The sequence below is a fragment of the Anser anser genome, assembly GCF_964211835.1.
Source record: "Anser anser genome assembly, chromosome: 3".
NCBI classification, from domain to species: Eukaryota; Metazoa; Chordata; class Aves; order Anseriformes; family Anatidae; genus Anser; species Anser anser.
In genome coordinates, this window is record NC_139722.1 from 94,361,986 (window position 1) to 94,381,133 (window position 19,148).

General features: G+C 34.9%; 1 protein-coding gene across 3 annotated transcripts in view; it reads right to left on the reverse strand.

Annotated features, from left to right (window-relative positions):
* CAMKMT (calmodulin-lysine N-methyltransferase) overlaps nucleotides 1-19,148 on the reverse strand; it is a 220,595-nt gene that overhangs the window by 7,839 nt on the left and 193,608 nt on the right. For all 3 annotated transcript variants that reach the window (XR_014581536.1, XM_083828822.1, XM_083828823.1), the window contains exons 8-10: nucleotides 13,830-13,904; nucleotides 6,707-6,770; nucleotides 314-445 (exon numbers count right to left, since the gene is read on the reverse strand). Coding sequence is in view for 2 of the 3 variants with exons in the window: in XM_083828822.1 (XP_083684948.1) it covers nucleotides 314-445; nucleotides 6,707-6,770; nucleotides 13,830-13,904 (271 nt within the window). In the remaining variant the exon portion in view is untranslated. The remainder of the gene's footprint in view (nucleotides 1-313; nucleotides 446-6,706; nucleotides 6,771-13,829; nucleotides 13,905-19,148) is intronic.

Below are 19,148 nucleotides of genomic sequence, written 5' to 3' on the forward strand. Positions count from 1 at the left end.
TTTTATTAAAATGTAAATGCTAGTGTGCCATATATTTATAGGCAGCTAACAACAAGAAAAAAGGACTCTCATAAATTAGATTCCTATGAATGAAAAGGGTAAACAGAAGATGCTTCTGCAAAACTCTTCTAGACGTGCAGAGATAAAGGATGGTTCCACCACACAAAATAATCAGATACAAAAATAGCTGTTCAGAAACAGCACACCTAAGGAGTACTTTAATCAAACATTTAGGTTACCTGCCAAAAGGACCATGATCTCTTCAAAATGCAATGCGGATTAAAGTGTTATCTAACACAAGCAGAAAACTAACCTTGGAGTGGAAGTTCGAAATGTGTTCATCATAATTTTCATGTCTTTGGATAGAGAAACCAGCTTTTTCAGCTAGATTGCAAAACTGGTTTAAAGTATTCCCTCTGAGTGGAGCAAACACCATTGCTTTTCCCTGGAACGGTAAAAAGAGAATTTATACATTTTTAAAACTGGAAGGGAACCACATATAGCATACACCTGACTAAGCTTTTAATATACTCAGGCTGGAAAAGTCAATTGTTCTCTTGGTAGAACACTAAAATAGGATAATATAAATCATTGTTCAAAATATACAATATTTCTGTGACTAAACAAAAGCAAAATAGAAATAAGTAAAATAAAATATTTTCTTCATAGATCTGCCAACTGCAATACATCTGCTTATTTTCATATAATAGCAGTGCCTACAGATTACCAAAATAAAACACAGAAAAGGCATACAAACTCAATGCAAAACCCATTTGTTAGTTCATGACAACACAAAGAGTGTAAATAATGATTTTCTTTTTTTAATCTCACACATAGAAGAGTACCTCCCATTTGATATTAGTGGAATTACAACAGTGTAAAACAGGGCAAAATTAATTAATTTTTTTAACAATATTTTAAACTACCTGAGCAGTGCAACTGAATTTGACCTTAAATTGTCAAATTGCATTTAAAGCACGACTTAATATTCTTGCATAGTAATTTTGGATCTTTCAAGATGATCAGGCCATTTATGACACCCAGGCAATATTTTATGGTCCATTAGCTAATAGTTTGCTCATCCTTCTGTATTTAAGAAAACAAAAATGCTTGTACCTTGAACTGATACATTTTAGACACCCTGGGGAAAGTATTAGCCCAAAACCTAACTGACTTCATACAGCATCTCTTAAAATCTTATTTGCAAAATTAATACTATTTGGCTGAGTATTACGTTCTGTCACATGGAATGAAAACTGGTTTTGAAGAGCTGAAAACAAAGGTTAATAACAACAAACAACATATCACATTGAGGGCAGCCACAAAGTTTACTGTGAGTCCTTTTATTTAACTTCTATATTAATGAGAACTAAGACTAATCTGTGAGGTGCTGTAATCAACTGAATAGACAAAAATATTTTTAGGGGTCTGACAAAGTTATAAAAATGACACTGTAGAAGAATATTTTGCTTAAGAAAATGCAATTTTTGTATCAGAAAAAAAAAATCAAATGAGAGAATGTCAGTAGGGATTCTGGGAACTTTTAGTGTTGACACAGATACTTAGTGAGGAGTATAGGTAACAAATATGTGTGCTACAGCTCATGCACCCATACGCTGAGACACCACCCACTGAGGCAGCAAGAAAAACTCTGTCAGTACCTATGGTAATAAAATGTACTTAAAAGACTCCAGTCATTAATACCATAACACTGTATTTATTCTCACAATGTCTCTGTGAGATAGGGAAATACCTCACCTCTCTCAAGGAAAATTTAATCACAAAGCAGACCAAGGAAAACATCCAAAGCAACTCATTCCTCTTTGTCTGTGTAACTGTAACTTTAATTTTGTGGCTAAACATGAGGTACAAAGGGGTGTAACTCCCACCAAAGGCACTGGAATTGCTTATGTAAATGCTAGGTCTGAATATAGGTTCAGGATGAAAAACATTAAACACAGGAAATTCACAATCAGTGTAAAATGTGCACCGTAACTTCCCTCACATCCTTGGCATGCTTTAATGTCAACAGCAGAAGTGGGTAGCTAAGGGAGCCTTCAGCCAAGGATCCTTCTCCTTCTGCTGTCATCTCAAGCTTCCTAGAACGCTGTTCTGCAGGGACCTTCCTGGCATAAGAAGGATGAGGCTCCCCTGGAGTCCCTCATTTCCACAAGCAACTTCACAGAGAGCTCAATGTAATGGGAAATGTCCCCCACCCAGGGCTTTTAGTGACCACACAATTCACTTGGGGATTTCAGGAATGGCTGAACCTACTGAATTTCTGTGGGAGGCAAGCCCAATGTCAGCCACTGTTCCAGCAGCTTCAAGGAGGAAGCAGGGCTCATACACCACCACCATCACCACTCTTACAGGTTTCAGTTTGGAGTCAACAGACTATGCAATCATTCCTTCTCCCAGTGTAGATTAATTACTTAAAATGTATTTTGAAAGACAAATACAGCAAAATAGAATGTAACAGGATATAAAACATCTCTTAACACTAGATTGATAATCTTGACATAACTTCAGAAAACAGGAATGGTCTTTTATGTAAATCACCACACCACTCCTTTTGGTCTGCTCATTAGTTGGTGTAAAAAGTCATTCCTCTGTTGAATTTAGTGCTCATCTAAAACACTTGAGGATCTTAACACTGCTGTTAAATAAAAATAAAAATAAAAATAAAAATAAAAATAAAAATAAAAATAATAAAAATAAAAATAAAAAAAATAAAAATAAAAATAAAAATAAAAATAAAAATAAAAATAAAAATAATAATAAAAAAAAAAGGCAAGAAACCATAATTAAGTTTATCACTACAATAATCTCCTCAAAACTGACAGGTAGTGTGGAGGTACTGTGGTCAATTCTAGTCTAACATAATCTGGGTTTAAAATACTTTCTGGTCAACTGCTTGATCTGTGTAATTCTGCTATTTGTTTTAGGGCTGCATTCACATTTCTAATTTTAAAATGTTTTTCATTTCTTGGTTGTGTACAATAACAAAATTAGACCAGTGTCCTGGATCTACAATTGATGGACTATGCCAAGGTTGCTTAATTCAAAGTTTGTAATTTCAAAATGCCTCCAGTTTTAGGATGATGTTTCGAGTTCACAGTTACCTTGCCTCACCTGGGAAAATACTTCCAGTAATCTTGTGAAGAAAACCCAGGGGAAAATGTCTATTTCAGTTACAATATTGTGAGGTGTCACTAAAATGCTGCAGTAAAGTAATGGGACAGATGTTGAGATTTTAGATATGACTATGACTGCCTTTACTCATCAATCATTATTAAATCCAGCCTTATTTGATGGCACATGTTCTAATAACATCTAATTGACTTCTTTGGGATTTTGAATGGATAAGCCACAGAAGAATATAATCTTTCATTAAATAAAAAAATCACATTTTTATTATGGAAATACACAAACAAGAAACAGTTTATTCTGAGACTAAAACTAAAATCATATTTTAATGATAGGAAAAACTAAATGATAGTAAAATTAAATGTACATAAATCAAGTAGCTTGCTTATAAGAGGAATAAGATATTGCCAATCAAGATGAATTTGTTTGATGTAAAATTACAGTGCCTAATTCTTGTAATTAGTTTACAGGTGACATTTGCCTTTGTAACAAATTCAGATAAGAAATTCCAACCCCTAGTAATTTTGAAAGCTGCTCATTTCTGCCTGCATGAATTTCTCGTCCTCTCTTCCTCTGCCAGCAGAACTGTCCAAGAAGCCATAATAGGAATCAGATGACTGAAATGACCAGAATCCGCATTTCCACAAAAACAAAAAGTTACAGAAGACACATGATTCTGTGACATTCTGATGCCATAAGGACTCTAATAGCCCTGAATAAATAACTACAAATAACATCCTTAATGAAAAAGGAAATACTGATGATGATTTTCCATAAAGAACAGCAAGAATAGATCATTTGTGCTGCATTTCTCCTTCAAGACTGCTTTTTAAGATACCCAATATTTTCTATTTACTCCACTTTTTCTTTCAGTTCTCTGGTCTGTTTTCCCTGATCTCTTTTATTCTAGTTGTACCTAAGTTGTATCCTATTTACACTTGAAAGATGTCTTGCATCTAGATGTCTTTAGCCTGTTCCTTTATCAATTTGCCAGAATTGATACTAATGAAATGTGACTTCAATATTTGAGACAAATTAATTCATGTAGAAGAGTGAACTTAATCAAAGCAGTTTACGGCTTATCTTGAGCATAAACTAATGCCCATAAACAAATCTTAATTATTACAGCTGACAAATGACTTCACTATTAGTTTATTTTTCCTTTAAAGGCTGAAGTATTGTGCCATTTAATAAAAGTTCCTCTGACGTTATTCTTGGATTTAAACAGAGTAACAAAGAACAATGAAAACGTAAACTATTATGTGTGATTATGTCTTCTCTTGGGTTCTCAAATGAGCATATGAAAGACTTGGGTCTTTCAAACTATGAGAGCATATGCTCTATTCAATGTGGGTTTTTTTTGGACAAGAGAGCTTATTGAAGATGTCCATACTCCCAGCTTCTACCCCATACAATCATTTGCTCTCCACCTAGATATGAATTATAATTAAGGCCATATATGCCACAACTGGATATCCATCTACATGGCTATCCACAAACTGGATTACGCAAATGACTTTAGGTATAAAATACAGTTTGGTCCAAAACTCTGGAACAGGAGGTGGGAACAAGTGCCAAGGAGCAGGAATTTCTTAAGCTACCTTTTCTGATGAAAGAAAAGAATCATGACATAAAACGCATAGAAAATATGTACAGGCTGTAGTATTAATCATAGCATGCAGAAGTAAGCCAGACTGGGAAGACAAAACTTAAAAAGCCATCTCCCTTTACTCTATCTACTCTCACAAAGAATTATAGCTCGTGTGCCCTGAAAAACAAAGGCACATTCTGAATTTGAATTAGCTGACTGGAGTTAAAAAGCAACAAAGTCATGTTGGTTTTGGTTGAAAGTCAGATTAACAGTTTCTAGACTGTCTGTACGTTTGAGCTATGAACACTAAAATTTAGGTTTCTTTACCCTCACCGTGTTTTAATTCAAATCCTCCACTTGTGTTAATCAGCCCAGGTAAAGAATGCATGTGTCTGTGCATATACATACATCTGCATGCACACGTGCTTTTGCCAATATAGACCACCATGATCAGTACTGGTGGGAGACAAAGCAGCTGGTAGCAATTATTCCACTCCAGCTAAAGGCCCTAGACAAGTCACAGTTACCAGGGCCCCTCTTATACACTTCCTGCCACTCATATCCTTTTCTCAAAACATCGTTTCATGGAACCAGTGACAGCGGCCTATGGTGATACCTGGTCAGCTAGGTGAGGGCACTGCTCTGGGCTGAAAGAAAACATTTTTAACATTTTTTTTAACTGAGATCAGCTTTGTGTTCTAGATCACCTTTAGTCCCCAAAATTATTGCACGTTGGCAGCTGATGGTACAACACAGAAGTCAGAATGTATCAAACTGGGCAGGAGCTCCCTAACTGCCATTGCTGCCATCGACAAAAGTATCTGGGTAACCTTTCCCCAGGGTGGCTACATTTCTCCTGTCTGTCCGGCAGCCTTGATCCACATCTCATTAAAATCATTCAGTCTTAAGTAACTTGCCTTAAGTCACTCAGGAAAGTCTATGATAGAACCAAGAATAGAAACCTGATCACTCTTAGCAAAGAATGGGATTACTTACATGACTAAAATGACTCAGTTTCTTAAGTCTTTGCATGTTTGCCTACTCTATTCCTTTTACAGAGAAAAACTCTTGTACAAAAAGCAAAATGAAATTCTTAAATAAAGTTTGGAGAATGCACTGCTAACATAAATACTTCTGTGCTGAGATGGAAAGTTTCCCATACTGAAAGATTTGTATGGTAAGCTTGAAAGGTACAGTTCCTGTTTCAAATTCTTTTTTTTTACACAACTACTTTACACGTTTTCTCGTATTCTTCTTTTGATCTCTATTTCTTCTTTTTTTTTTTTTTATATTGAGATTCACGATTATTTGTTGGTTAGAAATACATGCATATGACAGCTTGTTTTTGCCTACATGTCTCTCAGGTTTATTTTAATAGCTTATTAGACTGAGATCTGTGACACTCAAGTAGAACGTAGCATTATATTAACCTATGTTCAAAAATAGAAAACATGTAAACACAGGCCTTACTCTACGGAAAAAGAAGTTTTAGGCTACAATACATGCATAAGGGGTTTATTTATTTCATATAAACAGAAATGAAAAGAAAAATATTCTTTCATAATAAATAAATACACAATGACAAAGGTTACAATTGAAGGGATTACAAATGACAGAAGCCAACATAAAAACTTTCAATATCGTACTTTTACTTTAATATGAAGACATTATTATCAAAGGAAAATACTCGAGAAACGCTTTGATAAAAATAATCTCACGCTATCTTTGAAGCCGTTTCATTTATTTTACAACCCACTGTGTTCCTTATCAGAAGGCCAAGTATAAGAAGTTTCCTAGTTTATGATTAGGAAAGAATCTGATAGATTAGAAGACTCAATTGAAGTTGGACATAATAAGTATTAAAGTATTACATGACATTAATCCTGCCATTCCATTACTCTCTCAATCATTGTGCACAGACTAATTATTCTGAAGCCAGTGTTCAGGAGAAAATAGAAACATACTTACACTGGGTTGGAGTAATCTCTTTATTGCATCAACAAGGCTAGCTCTGTACCGGTCCAGAAACAGGCTGACATTGAGAAGAGTACAGAATCCAGATTAAAATGGGTTTTCAATTCTAATGATACTAATGCAGATAAGTACAAGGCTAATTACACGTGTTTACACAATGCTGTAAAAGAGAAATCATGGTCTACACTTCTGGCCAATTCAGTTACTTTGTAATAAATAAATAAAAAATAAATGCAAAAAATAGGTGAAGCCTGAAGCAAATATTATTTAAACCAAAGCTAATATATCAGCATGAAACAGACCTTAATATTGCTGGTATTCACAGATCACATATGCTAACTATTAAAATACTACCCTATTAGAATTCAGCATCAATATACAAAGTTAACATATTAAATGCCTTCTTTACAAGGGAGGGAGGAATTTTTAGAAGTATTTTCTATTGTATTTCAGGTGCTCCTATTAAGGGTAATTTTTTTTTCCTTTCCCTTTATAATTGTGGCATTAATTCATTATTATGCATTGTGTATTTGTTCTATCTATATGTCTATATCTATCTACCCATGTAAAGATTTACAAGCCCCCGCCTTCTCTCTCCTTCAAAAGCTGTTCAAATACAATGACGTAGATCGTACAGAGTTGTCCTCCCTCAGGAGTGAAAGCCTTCATCTCCAGCATGGGTCCTGCACTGACGGCAGCAGAGTCAATTTTCCCATGCAATGTTGCCAACATGCACAGCCCTATTTTGGTGTGATTACCTCATGATTTGAGGGGATAATTCATTCTTCATGCCCCTCAGTACCTTAATGTATATACTAATACTGGCAACCCAGGTGCCAATCACTCTTGACTAGATATTTGTGGACACGCAGTTACTGTGGATGAGTGTGCATTTACAATGTTTAGTGAAAAACCATCAGATAGCAACTGATGCCTTTCAGTCCTTACTACCATGAGCTGCATTTATACTGGTAATTCAGATAAGAAAGACTCTCTATCAAACAGGCCACAAATAATGTGATTCTTTCTTCATTATTTTTTCATGCTTTCTCTGTAATAAAACTACTTCCCAGTCTGTGTCAAGCTCAAGTTCCACACTAGAAGGATTTTGTCCATTCTTTATGATGCTTTTCTACAACCTGAGTTCCCTTTTTCTCAAACATTTCTTTCTGAAGTAAAGTGGGTGATTTTTTTTCCAGGTTTGAAATTTCTAAAAGAATATAAAGAATATGTGAAACCACTGAAGAGAAAAAACTGGTCTTCTAACCACACACCAGTGATTAAGAACAAAATATGTATGGATATTTAGCTAAAGACACTCCACAGATACCAATGAGAACACAATATCAAGTAACATAGGGTCAAGCAGCTATAAAAGTACTTTTCCTACTCAGGGAAAAAAAAAAAAAAAAAAAAAATGGAAAAAAGAAGAAGAACCTATAAGAAGACTTGTCAGCAACCAAATTTCATCAGTAAAATCTGGCAGAACCCCAGATTATGGTAAAACTGTCTATCCATACATTTCTTAAAGAACATTTTGTGTAGAAGTATGACATTATTAATTTCTTCAATAAAATATTGAAGTACTGGCTAATAATCCCTCTAACTGATAGCCTGCCCAAAAGGAAATTTAAATTTTAGCACAATGGCTGCTCCTCAACCTCAATTAATCTTACTGGAAAAATTGTACAAATGTTTGTTTAAATTTAATTCATTGAAACTGCAGTTGATCTCTCTAATGTCTCCTGGGAGCTTTAATCACACTTGCCTCAGGTAGACCCCTATACAGATAGATACCATAAGACACTACTTCACCAGGAACTTAGCCACCTGCAGAAGAGGCGGAATACAGTGCATGAGTCCTCTCCAAATAGAATCTCTAAAATAAATTAATTTTTTTCAACATGAAACATCACATATGTGCACACGTTTAAGACTTGCTGAGATCTTGTGTAGACAAGATTACATTCCAAATACATGAGAAAATTATTATATTGTTATTTCTAAAAACAGTATAGTGGAAACAATTTTGTTTTACTTTACAAGTGCTAAAATTCATTTTTCATGGACCTTCATACCATTTGGACTTTTTACAGTGAGACAGGGGACAACTGCTGCTACCAATCTTGTTCTTTTATGACAGAAGTACAGGCTTTTGTTCATCAGAAACTGAGCGTCCAAGAAATTCAAATATTCAGGTGACCTGCCAAGAGATTGGACAACTTCAAGGATACCTTTTCTGCCTGACTCCCGCTTGATATTTTGGTGGTACCAGTGACAGACTCAGCTCTGCCACAACCTCTGACCAGAGGGAGCATGGATGACTGGAAGCAACACTAGTGCAACTCAGCAGCTCCAGGGAGTTGCTCTATCCTCTATCTTCCCTCTGAGTCAGAAAATGCCTTAAAAATCTTGAAGAAGTAGTCAGATAATCTGTAAGACAGACAGGTTCAGCATAGGATTTGGCCCATGGAAGGAGGTTTAGACATCCAATTTCTCTTACCACTAGAATTTGTGTGATTAGTTACTAATATAACATACAGAAAATGTACCCCTTAGAAAATCCTTTAAAAGTTTGTTGAAATAGTATACTGTTCTAAATCATACATAGTATACTGTTCTAAATCATTCTCACTTTGTTTTGCATACCTCAGTTCAAATTTGGCTTGGCTTACTTTGGCGGTCTCCATATTAGTTTCTATTTTTTTTCTATAAAAAAATGTGTTTTTTGTTTTTGTTTTTGTTTTTCTATTAAAAATATCTCATGTTTATGTAGTAAGGACTGCAGAGCAAGAATAGAAAAGTTTTTTGGGGGTTAGCAAGGAAGTCTCTGATGTTGTCAGTAAAGAGGAAAGAACATGGTTTACGACTTTTATGGCTTTTTTTAAGGCAGTGCTGTTAACCTGTGAAATCCAGATGAACAGGCAAGCAACTTTGCCACCTTTCTCCTTTTCTTCCTTTCTTCCTTCTTTCCTTCCTTCCTTGCTTCTTTTCTCACTGTCTATCTACTTATTTACTTAAAATTATCATTAAAGCCACATGAAAGTTTACACGAAGATTGTATGGAAGTAACAGTAAGCCACAATGAAACAAATTAAATAAAACAGGTTGATTCTGACTTCTTTTCATGCCATTGTTTTGTCCTATTGTCTTGCACCTTGCAACAATGGGCATATGGTTACATTTTATAGGCTGTGATGTGAAATTATCTTCCTTTTTAAATATTTTGCAATTTGTAAAAGAGCTTAGTTTACAGGTGTACTTCAGACATGAATAAGTACAGACGTTCATGTATAGTGCCTAGTGTATACAGCTATTTATCTTTTGGTTCATCTTCAACTACTTGGCTAACATAAATTGAAAAAAAAACTTACTTCTATATCATCAGATTCCAGTGCACTTGAAAGTGTGGGCAAGAAATCAGGCTTAAAATAAATAATAAATTTAAATTGAGGAAGAACAGAAATCTTACTGCATTCATACAGACAGATTTCCTTATTTTAAATGAAATACTAGCAGGGACAAAATGGACATATTTGCACATATGTAAAGAATATTTTCAGTTCAGTTCTGCATACCTGGTGAATCCACAACTATCCGTGAGTTCAGCAAGAATCTTAGCAGTGAAAGTAATGTGGGACAGGCCTCCCAGCTTCTGCTGTGCAAATCCTTACATGTGTGCCAAACTTTAAGAATATGATCAGTCTAATTAAATAAAGTGGGATATTATGCATTTACAAAGTGATATGAGGATTTAGACCATATTCTGTTTGTACGTTAAAAATATATGTTTTTAAACTTGGTTTGTAAGAACCTGAAAGGCAAAGATTTTTCTGCTAGATCACACAGAACAGCCTTGACTGTATTCTTGGATTAAAAATCTCAGCAACTATTTTCTGAATCTCTTTATTTGTCTTAATAAAGAAAATAATCAGAAATATGAGGCTCTCAAGAGCTTTGGATGAGTCTTTTTTGTGGTCCACCCATGCAGACACCTGTTATTTCTCCCTTTCATTCATTCTTACTTTTACATGTCCAGCACCTGCATGACTTTGCACCCTCAAGTGCAGGTCAAATGAAAGTCCAAAACTCTGGCATCCTCACCTGGCCTTGAAACAGCCCCTCAAAAAAAGGAGGTAGGCGGATATGCTTTAAAAATTCCATTATTTCAGTAATTTCTTCCAGTGTATCCTTCTTCCAGGTGTGGTCTTGCCGAGATATTTTTTTTCTTTATTTTTTATCTCATAGTTGACATTTTACAAGTTATTTCGGAACTGCTGAACCATGAAACTATTTTTATTGTCAAAATCCTGAATGGTTAAATAACGACTAGCTTTCACAGTTTGCGTCTTATTTATTTTATAATCTAGTTGAGCTACTAAATTTAGCTGTTAACTAATAGACTGTCTGTTCTGGGAAATAACTTATTTTCCACTCCTGCACACAAGGTTTATTAAAGTCTGACTGTAAATATATGAATATAAACATATCGCTGCTTGTTGTAATCATGTACATTTTTACTTGAACCTCCATGTGGATTTGGAATATGTTTATGAATAGAGCTTGTTTTCATGTAAATGGGATCAAGCAGTACTACTGGTTAGCTATTCAGAGAATCAGACAATATCACCCTTGCTGGAAATACTTCAATAAAAATTTATCCATGTACCTAATATTTGAACTCAGATTTTTTGCTTTATAGTACCCTGTTCTAATCCCAGATTTTATTGACTGACAATGAGCTATATGGTGGTGTTAAACTAAATGCAATCTATTCTATCTGTTTTTATCACTGCATACCTCAGGTTTCAGCTGAGGAGCTGTAAGAAAAGAGATTTCTTTTCCTCTTCAATGACAGCCCAAAAAATTCAGAAAGCAAAAATCCTGCCAACAGTTCTCAAGCCAATTCTATATCTTGAAGAGAAATACATGAAAATGAAAAGTAGATTTGAGTTTGATAAAGCATGGAACATTTTTTTTCAGCCTTTTCATGTATCAGAAAAATCTAGTGTCCGTAAATAAAAGATTCTTAAAAGAAGCAAACAATAAAGGAATTTCATGCTTATCAAACTATATATATGGGCCCTTGGAAAAGGAAAATAGAGACAATTTGTGAATAAAAACATGTACTTTAAACTAATCTGCATATTTCTGTTTATTTTTTAGAAATCTATAAATATTTATACACCTACCTGCATCTTAAGTGCTTCAAAATAAATATACAAAATGCAGGGATTGCAAATGCATTATATATTTTACCTGCCATGTGTGATTCTTTGTTTCCTAATGAAACTACACTATTTCCAAACAGACTGGGAGGAGTATTGGGCAAGAATATTACTGGGAAAAAAAAAAAGAAAAAAGAAAAAAAACCACACAACTTAAGTCTTGCTCTTCTGTACTCACAGCACAAATAGGATGACATGGTGTATCAAGAATACAAGAGATGGCACAGCCAGGTTGTTTTGATATTTGCGTGAAGAACAAATTTAACTCTAAATCTCTTGGCAAGACCTTGCTTCACCCACATAATCTGGAGAACATCCATATGTGAGCCTTGTCTAAGCCTCCGAGAAGACTGCTGCCCTCCTGCTCATGTCCGCCAGCACTCTGATCTGACTTTCATACTTAATCTGATCTAATCCTGTCCAGCATTAACTTCATCTGTGCAATGAAACCTGGAGTATCCATTCTAATATTTGGTGAGGAAGGCATTTACTAAATTACTTGCTGAAATCATATGGTGTTGTTTAGCTCCTTATTTTAATCAGATGATGCATCTCTGAGGCACATTATCAGCGATTAGTTAGAAACCCTTCTCTGTCCTTTTTGGGAACAAAGAACTCTGAAATTAAATGCTAAGAGAAATGAGGCACTGTTGCATTCTGTAAACAAACAGGTATTAGAAAAAGGAAAAAAGAGGACTAAATACACTTTCTCCAGTGCTATACAAAAATAGTAACTTCTGAAATCAGAACAGTTTGCTTAAATAGGAAAACATCAAAAAAAAAAAAAGAAAGAAGAGCTTTAGAGGAGTATTTTATCAGAAGCCACTTAAAAAGAACATTGTTTAAAAAGACAATAGACAGCTTTGCACTTCCCTTTGCCTTTTTCCTTTAACTATTTCTTAGTAAGGTACAGAAACCTGCTGAACTGAGCTATCCTAGGAAGTCCTTGTTTTCAGAATTTGGTCTCTTAAAATAGTTAAGTGCAACAAAATATAAACAGCTTTTTCTGTTTTGGACATTTAAAGGGTCAACAGGAAATATTCTTGATGGAAAGACAGACTTATTTAAAAATATCTGCTCTCCTAAATTAAGCCTGCACATCTCTTTTTACACTTTCTCTATTTATATAATGCAAATAATTAATAATTTGCCATATGAAAAGTTCACATGCCATATAGTGAAGTATAGCACAATTCTACAAATTCAGTATCAGAAATGGTGTGTGTCAATAATCAAACCTATCTGCATAAATTATTAAACAATACATTGTATTGCAACACTTACCTACCTTTTCATAAATTAAATGCTGTACTCAGATATTTTTAATAAGAATTCTCTTACAATTAACATGTACCACTGTAAATAATAAAAAGCCTATTTCTACAAATACTGCTGTCAAATTGATTTAAGAAACAGAATGTGATGGGGAAAAAAGGGTTTTGAAATCTTTTTTCCCTCGGACAGATTTTCCGGGGAGCAAAAAATATATCCCCTTATATCAATAGTCAGATCTTTCCTAAGAAGTAAGCTAATTGAGCTGTTTGTGTTGATAAACTCCCTTTTCTCCAGACTGTTCCTCACTGAGCCATAATTATTTGCAATTTGCCTAAGTCGTCCATTTACTGATACGTCAAGCATGAAACAGAGGCAATTCCAGAAAATGGAAATGCTTCTCAAAATCAATCTTTGGGAAATAATGTGGTAGAAGTTACTGTGTGATAGAAGACTACCTTATAACTGTCACATGGAGATGAATATTAATTTGTTGAGGTTAAGGTGGCTTTGTGCTTCATTTGTTGACTTTGCTTAGCCATCAGCAAGCAGCACTGTACAATTACTCCAGCAAAGCTATTTTTCTAACATGAGTTTTATGATTTTTATGTACTTACCAGTCTGCACACATAACAATGTCAAAATGTCCTTCCAGTTGAGAGACATCTGTCTCATTATCCCATCGTAAAATGCTAGAGGAAAAAAAGATTTAAAAAAAAAGAAGAAAAAAGAAAAAAGGACTTACATTTTTCATCTTGAGATTTTTAAAGTATTAATATTATTCTTATGTGACACAGAAGTGTTTTTAAAAGTATACATTTGTTAATTTCAAAGATGAATGTAAAAATATTATTCCGCACATTTTTTAGGTTTTAAATCTCAAAGGTAAAGAGCCCCCTTTTTATTATATTAGAAAGGCAATCCACACAGGTTCTCGTGAGTGGATCACCAACATTCATTTCTGAGTTAGTGGCACCTGTACAGCCTCCGATTTTTACCCCTTAACACCACTGCATGAGGAAGCAAAGCCCAAGTACTGACAATCTGAGTGCAATACAAATTTGCAGACCAGATGTGAATTCATGGATCTCCATTACATCTGGCAGGCGAGCCGGTCGTGTTTCTCATTGATGAAGTGAGCATTCAATTGGGCTTGGGGGAGGAGGGACAGGGCGAAAGAATGCCAAGCTTAACTCCAGTGCCAGCAATGTCACCTCAGGCAAGCTTAAAAATACAGCAGTGCTGACCCTGTCAACACCTATTCTCTCATAGGTGATAAGTTATTTAATTCTGAGATACCTAGTAACAGGCAAAAATGCACATATGTGCAAAGTTCTTGTTTGTTTATAAATGCTGCCGATTTATATAGCTGCCACGAAGAATTTCATTGCTTGACTCCCTCTTAAAAAACAGCAAACCAGTGTTGGAATTTACTGCATACCTAAAATATCGAAGATTTGAAGCTGCATTTCTATTTCTAGGCTATTTTAAAAAAATAATATATAAATAAATTTATCCTTCTTTTTCATTTCCTGGTTATTTATATTAGAAAGTAGATAAATATTTATGGGAAAAGCACTTGTGGGGGAAGGGTCTAATCTGATCTTGTCAGGTTGTGCATGCTTATCTCAGTTTTGTATGAGTCTTGACCAAATAGACCCTTTAGTCTTCCCGCAGCTATAATCTACTTCTGGTTAAAAGCCATCTCCATTCACATACGACTCCTAATATTTAACTGAGGATCAGTTATAATATGTTCATTCAAAAATGTTCCTTAAGTATGCAGGAAAAAAAGGAAAATTTTTTACATTGTCTGAACTATATTCAAAATGTTGGTAAACATATAGATTGATAGAAATAGACCCACAGAGAATTAAGGTACTAGTACATGCCTGTTTATATGCACAGACAAAATTTGAGGGATAATGCTTTTAAAAGACGGAAATTATGAAAGGAGAGGCCCAATGGGTTGGGAAAGCTTTGATTATGTGGGTCTCAGTGTATCTGAACAGATTTGGACTCATTAGCCCATTTGCCCTCCTGGAATTTACTGTGACAATCCAAAGAGAGAAAAGAGTAGATTAATTTAATTTTTCCCCCTCAAATTGAAAGTATTCCAGATTTTAGAAGCCTAGGTAGCTTTGCACACTGGCACGCAGCAGGCATCCAGTAGTGGAAAGTGACAAAGGAGAGTTCTCACTCTCAGCTGCTGGCTGCCTGCTGGCTACCAGTGGCTTTTTCAACCCTGTTTCCGTGGAAACTTAGGTTAGAATGGTGAAAATTAGGTAAAGGTAAGTTTTGTGGGTTTAAAGCACGCACTCTAATATTTTAAGAATCCTGAAGCAGAACTGGAAATTGGTAGATGAACTGTGAGCTTTAAAAGACCACCTTTGGTTCTCATTGCTGCAGAAACAGAGATCTGATCAGTACCACTACAGGGATTTGAATTATGATTTTTTAACCCACATATTTACTATACTTCACACATGCAGTTTGGGAGGCAGCACAGGTGCCATCTCCTGGAAAAAAAAAAAAAAAAGTCTCTCTCATGTTACTGTCAGGTTCCCACTGAGCATCCAGAACACAGCATTTTCTGTGCACACCCACGGCAGGCACAAAGGACATGATGCAGATAGCCAAAAGCTCAGAAACCATAATACTGAGCACAATCTAGAGTAGATGAGTTGCCAGGAGCATGAGCAGTGGTGCAAAGTGACTGTCATGCACACTGCTACAAGGAGAGAGCTCAGGGCCCCACATCCAGCCATAAGCCAGTTTTCCACCATTTTCCTGATCTGGCACCAGGGCTGGTGTTGGTCTCTAGTTCCAGTACAGCTGTATTCCTGAACAGACAATAATTATACAGAGGCCAGTGATAAATTTGCACACAAGATTTTGAAATTCAACTTTGCCATTAACTTTCAAAAGGAAAAGAAAAATCCATGTAAACTAAAGATAATTTCTATAAAATAAATAACACAACAGAAGTCATTCTGATCTCACTCAGGACGTATGTACATTGATGGGAAAGATGCAACTACCTGCTATATATATTTATCCTCGCTATCTCTATACAAGTTCAAGTATGACTAGTAAGTGAAGCACATCTAAGGTACACGAAGCTGCAACTTCAAAAATTGTTTAGGTAGTTAACTCTGGGTTACCCTATCTATACTCTTGTATGTTTAATGCTTCCATGAATTTGCATGAACACTAGTCATACATCTGCATCTGTACCTGTAAAGCAGACATGCCTCCACATATTAGGGAATCAGAAATAATTCTGCTCAGAATCAGCATTATTACATCATTAACACTGATGTCAGAATCGGCCTTATACTGAATCTGAATCAATTATTTTCAATTCTAGGACTGATGAAAGTAGTGAATCAGAGTCAGAACATGTATAAATACATCATGTATAAATACTATCAATAACATTTCCCATAATCTAAATACAATTCCTGAATCTGAAGTACAGCAAAATCCACTGATATTGTAAAACCTCTGAGAAAAGTGTAGATGTATGTATGTGTATCTAAATGCATTTATCTATATGTAGTAAGAAAGTAAGTAACAATACTTCTTCCAGGGATTACTGAGGATGTGACTCTCGGACTTCGTGGTCAGTCCTGAAATGAATTCTGAAGGAACCATGAAGTAAGAGTTAACTTCATTTCAATTTGAAGAAAAACACCACTAGGAAACCCAGAAAAGTGTTAGCAACAGAAACCCAAAAATCTCAGTCTTTATAAAGTTTCCTCTAAAAAAAATAGAAATAAAGTGAAACAATGCCATGCCACAAAATGTCTTTTCAGTTGCCAGTATTATGTTGAGAGCCACCATGAAAAAATGCAAGCCTTGGTGATACTTTCCTCTTGTTCTTTTTCCAATGATAGTAAATTATAAAATGGACTATTTTCAGAAATAGCGAAATTCAGATTTTATTTAGTAGTTATTAAATAATGAATAAGAAGTAGGAATCGATATTAACATGAGGATCTTGGTGCCAAACAACTGGGAAGCATGAGCAGAAGATTTCTGTAGGGTTGCTTTTTCAGTCTCTCTGAAGTCTTTGGGTGGTCATCATGAACACAAGTAGATAAGAGTGAGAGTTCAAATTTGGACAGAAAAACAAAGTTTCTGAAGCTTCAGAATATTTATTTTCAACTTTGTTTCCAGCAAAATAAGAAGATTTAAAGCTATAATATTTTTATATCTTTCTTTTGAGGGAAGATGCTACAGTACTAACAGTTGAAATTATTTTGTAAGTTCAGAAAGTGTACTATTCACTCGATTTCTGTCTAAACTACACTTTCATTTCTTTATTACTATTACAGGTGTATAAAGTCCACTCTTCACTTTCATTTTTTGCTGGCTTATTTAACTTTTATAACTTGTTTCATGACATTGAAAACTAGCAATTTGGTTTCAGAAGAAAAGGGTCTGAAATCAACTGCAAATAGAAAATAGTGTGGGGGGCTTTTTGGCTATAACAAGAACATTAAAAAATAAAACAGGATGTGAAGGAAAGACAACTGGAAATACAGTACTGTTAGTGTGTCTACTGTTGTTAAGCCAAGCTGATGGTGACTAAAACTTGGTACCCACTAATGGCTGCTTTATGGCCTGTATCAAATGAATTTGACCAGTTTTCAGAGGAAAAGTACCCACGTCACAGACCTATTACTATAATTAGCAATCTTGATGGCAGTCCTAGCAAAAAGGACAAGGACTGAAATGAGCTATGGCGAATGAACTATCCTCTCACACACAGAGGTGGCTTTTCTAGGTCAGGGATAAAGCATACTATCAAAATAGTCTGAGAAAATATGTACTGATGCTTTAGTTTCCTAGGCTGTCAATCTTACACCATTCTAATGCAACAAATTCATTTAAAAAAAAAAAAAAAGAATCAAAGCATCTTTCTTTCTTTTTTTCTTACCTTTTTTTTTCCTGATTTATCTTTTAAATTACTAAGTAAGCCAGAGAATGTGATTAGGGTCAAGATAAAAAGAATTGTAATGATAATAAAACAAAAAGATCAACTAAGGAAACAGAGACTGAAAAAAAGAGCATCCTTTCTTTATGTACTACAAATTTACCCCAATGTCCTCTTGTATTTCAAAGAAGAAAGGAAAAAAATAAAAATAAAAGAACAAACCAAAAAAAAAAGGCAAAGGTTGCAAGGGTGTTTATGGCAGCCAAGACCGCACACTTACCCTGTACAGTAATTCTAATTTATGGAGGATAGCCCAACAAATGTCAACACTTTTTCTTACACTAGTGAAGCATTGCAGCAATCTACAACAAAAGATTTTGCCTGATTTTACCAGGTTTTCATTTCTCATACAAATTCCTCATTACTATTTTTATTCAACTTCTGTTATTCAATGGTTGTCTTCCCAGTGTGTCTAGGCAGGTAACTTACATAAGAAAACACAGGTTAAGTCTCAGATAATAGAAACTTGAAACATTTCCAAGTCCCTTTGAGATGTTTTTGAGATGAATGGCATAGGTTAGAGTACCTCTCAAGTTAGCAAAAGAGTCATTGTGCAAATAAAGACAAAAAATCAAAATTCAAAGAGAGGACAAAAGACACAAAAGCCTGCCTTGCTTCAGTACATATTAATAGTTGTAATAAAGATTTTTTAAAAATTGCCCCAGTTAGCAGATGAGCAGCTACCAAGAACCCCTATCTACCCACCTCTTCTTTTCATATTTTAATTTAGGTTTCAGTTTTTGAAAAGCATTATCATTGGTATGTATACAGGTTCAGGTAAAAGATTTTGTCTGGGGATTTATATGACTTTTTCTATGACATTAACCAAGGAAGTTCATTAACACATTAACAAAAGGCATCACCAGAATGTTTCTCCACACCTTGATCTTTGTTTGAGATTCCTCAATTTTGTATAAAGATCAAAAAGATGAAT